At 42.4% G+C, this 2,500-nt stretch overlaps 1 protein-coding gene across 3 annotated transcripts in view; it reads right to left on the bottom strand.

The window, feature by feature from the left end:
* LOC113822415 (uncharacterized) overlaps window positions 1-2,500 on the bottom strand; it is a 107,134-nt gene that overhangs the window by 102,874 nt on the left and 1,760 nt on the right. For all 3 annotated transcript variants that reach the window (XM_070125148.1, XM_070125147.1, XM_070125146.1), the window contains exon 2: window positions 1,543-1,904. In XM_070125148.1, coding sequence (XP_069981249.1) covers window positions 1,543-1,754 — 212 coding nt within the window. In that variant the 5' untranslated portion in view covers window positions 1,755-1,904. The remainder of the gene's footprint in view (window positions 1-1,542; window positions 1,905-2,500) is intronic.

Here is a 2,500-nt window from a genome sequence, read left to right as displayed (position 1 = left end):
TGGGTGAACAAATATCCTCAGCATGTTATTTAAATTCATGAGAAACACAGACATGCTCTCTTTCTCTCTTTCTCTCTCTCTCTCTCTCTCTCTCTCTCTCTCTCTCTCTCTCTCTCTCTCTCTCTCTCTCTCACTCACTCACTCTCTCACTCTCTCACTCACTCACTCACTCACTCACTCACTCACTCACTCACTCACTCCTCACTCACTCACTCACTCACTCACTCTCTACTCACTAACTCACTCTCACACCCACACTCACACCCAGTACATACATACATACATGCTTAGATGCGTTAATATATAATATATTGCACCACATTGCGGAATGAATACGTACACTCTCGAACATGCACACTTCTACATGATATGCAGGACTTAAAACAGTTTCAAAGTCACCAAGAAAGGCGGTCGCCACTAAGTGAAAAGCAATATATACAACCATCACGAGGCACTGATATTTTTTTCAGTATTTCTTTCCTCTATTTCGCGCAATTCTTGTGTACTTATGCACGTGTTCCTTAATCACATGGCGCAGAATGAGCAAACTTTTTAACGTTGTCATTGCTTACTTTAGGAAAATAAAAGATATCAGTCTTCATCCAGAGTTCTTGCCTGCGATATACCTTTAATCCGGAGAGTAGTTAAATCAGAGAAGAATGTTTTATTTCAACGAGTTTTCCTCCTCCTCCTTCGCCGTCGTCGTCGTCGTCGTCATCATCATCATCATCATCATCATCATCATCATCATCATCATCATCATCATCATCATCATCATCATCATCATCATCATCATCATCATCATCTTCTTCTCCTTCTCCTTCTCCTTCTTCTTCTTCTTCTTCTTCTTCTTCTTCTCCTCCTCCTTCTCCTCTTTTCTTCCTGTTCCTCCTCTTCTTCTTCTCCTCTCCTCCTCCACCTCTTCTTCTTCTTCCTCCTCTCTTTAGGAATCGTCCAATGGATGTAATTTTATGCATAGACATGACCGAACTTGTGTTTGCTATTGGCTTCTACCTACACTTGGCAATGCACATTTGATTCTTTTTCTCTGGCTTGTCAAAAGGACGACGCAGTATTTTCAGCGTTCTTAAGGGCTGGCTACTACCTTACGCATGAATGGGACCTCATTCGCATAACACAATTCTGATCTTATCTATTCTAAAGATCAATCGAGTACGTTTACTAATTTAAGCTTCGGTCATATTGCTCTAAATAATATGCTGACTACAGCGATGCATGGGCAGCCTACCGCAAATGCAGCTATGAAGTTACAGGCCAAACATTGAAGTGTGCAGAGTGAAAGCAAAACAAAGCAGCATAAAACACTCAAGTGATGAGATCAAGTACTTTCTTTCAGCTGTTGCATATTAACCCTAAAGACTACTCGGTGGTGCGAATTTGCAGAAAAAAACAACAACAACAAACGAACGCGTGCAATTTCGCATCAACAAAGGAACACTCCTACTGGTCGCGGACTTTCTTGGGCAGCGGCAGAGGACACGTGTCCCCCGCCCTGTCCTCGTCCACAAGAAGGGTACTTACCCCTTGCCAGGAGACGGGCTGATCCTGGACCGGAAGTAGAGCCCCGTGCCCATGGGGCATCGCCCGTTGCCGCACTGGGACCTGAGCGTGAAGGGCGAAGGGCGGTGCGGCAGGGTGACATCCCGGAGCTCCGTGACATCGTTCCCGATGCTCTCCACGGACGTCTCGAGGGACGTTTCCAGCTCCTCCTCCGAAGTGGTCGAGGTGTCCATCTTGTTTCGCGAGAAGGATGCAGCTCGGCGTGAGTAATGCACTGCGGAAGTTCACACGCGGCGCTGCTCTGGCACACTCATTGTTCAAGACTATGGTGATAGTGACGAAACATTGCTTTGAACAAATTCTGACACAAGCTTGTCGTGTCTCTGTGAACGCATAAGACACAAAATTAAAGACAAGGGAACTTTTAATGTAACAATAATTCATAGTTAATCTAGGAACCAACGCATAAGTGATATTTCCCGCACCTGTTCTCGGGATAATTTCTGTACTACACCTTCTCTGAGGGTAGGCCTACAACCCAGAGATCTTAACATCATATCTCTTAGAAAAAACACTACTGATAATCCACTATGTATAAAAAAAAAATAACAATCGCGGTAGCTAGAGTACATTTAGCATGCCATCTGGTAGAAAGACGCGCTGTTATAATAATAGTTTTCTGCATCCAGGCGGGATTACCTCCTTGGTATCCGGAGAATCCCTGACAGATTAGGTCGTCAGGATGTGGATCTGTCAGGTGCTTGTACATATACTGATATTCATACATATATGTGTATACATATATATACACACACATACATATATAAGTTTGTATGTATATGTATATGTCATATAAATATACATACATTATATATATATTTATAGTACGTATAAGTGTGTGTATAAACACATATACACACACATTACATATATACATACATACATAAATATGTGTATATATATATATATATGTGTGTGT

The sequence above is a fragment of the Penaeus vannamei genome, chromosome 9 (genome assembly GCF_042767895.1).
Source record: "Penaeus vannamei isolate JL-2024 chromosome 9, ASM4276789v1, whole genome shotgun sequence".
NCBI classification, from domain to species: domain Eukaryota; kingdom Metazoa; phylum Arthropoda; class Malacostraca; order Decapoda; family Penaeidae; genus Penaeus; species Penaeus vannamei.
The sequence above is the reverse complement of the archived record's forward strand: the minus strand, read 5'-3'. Positions and strand labels throughout refer to the sequence as shown.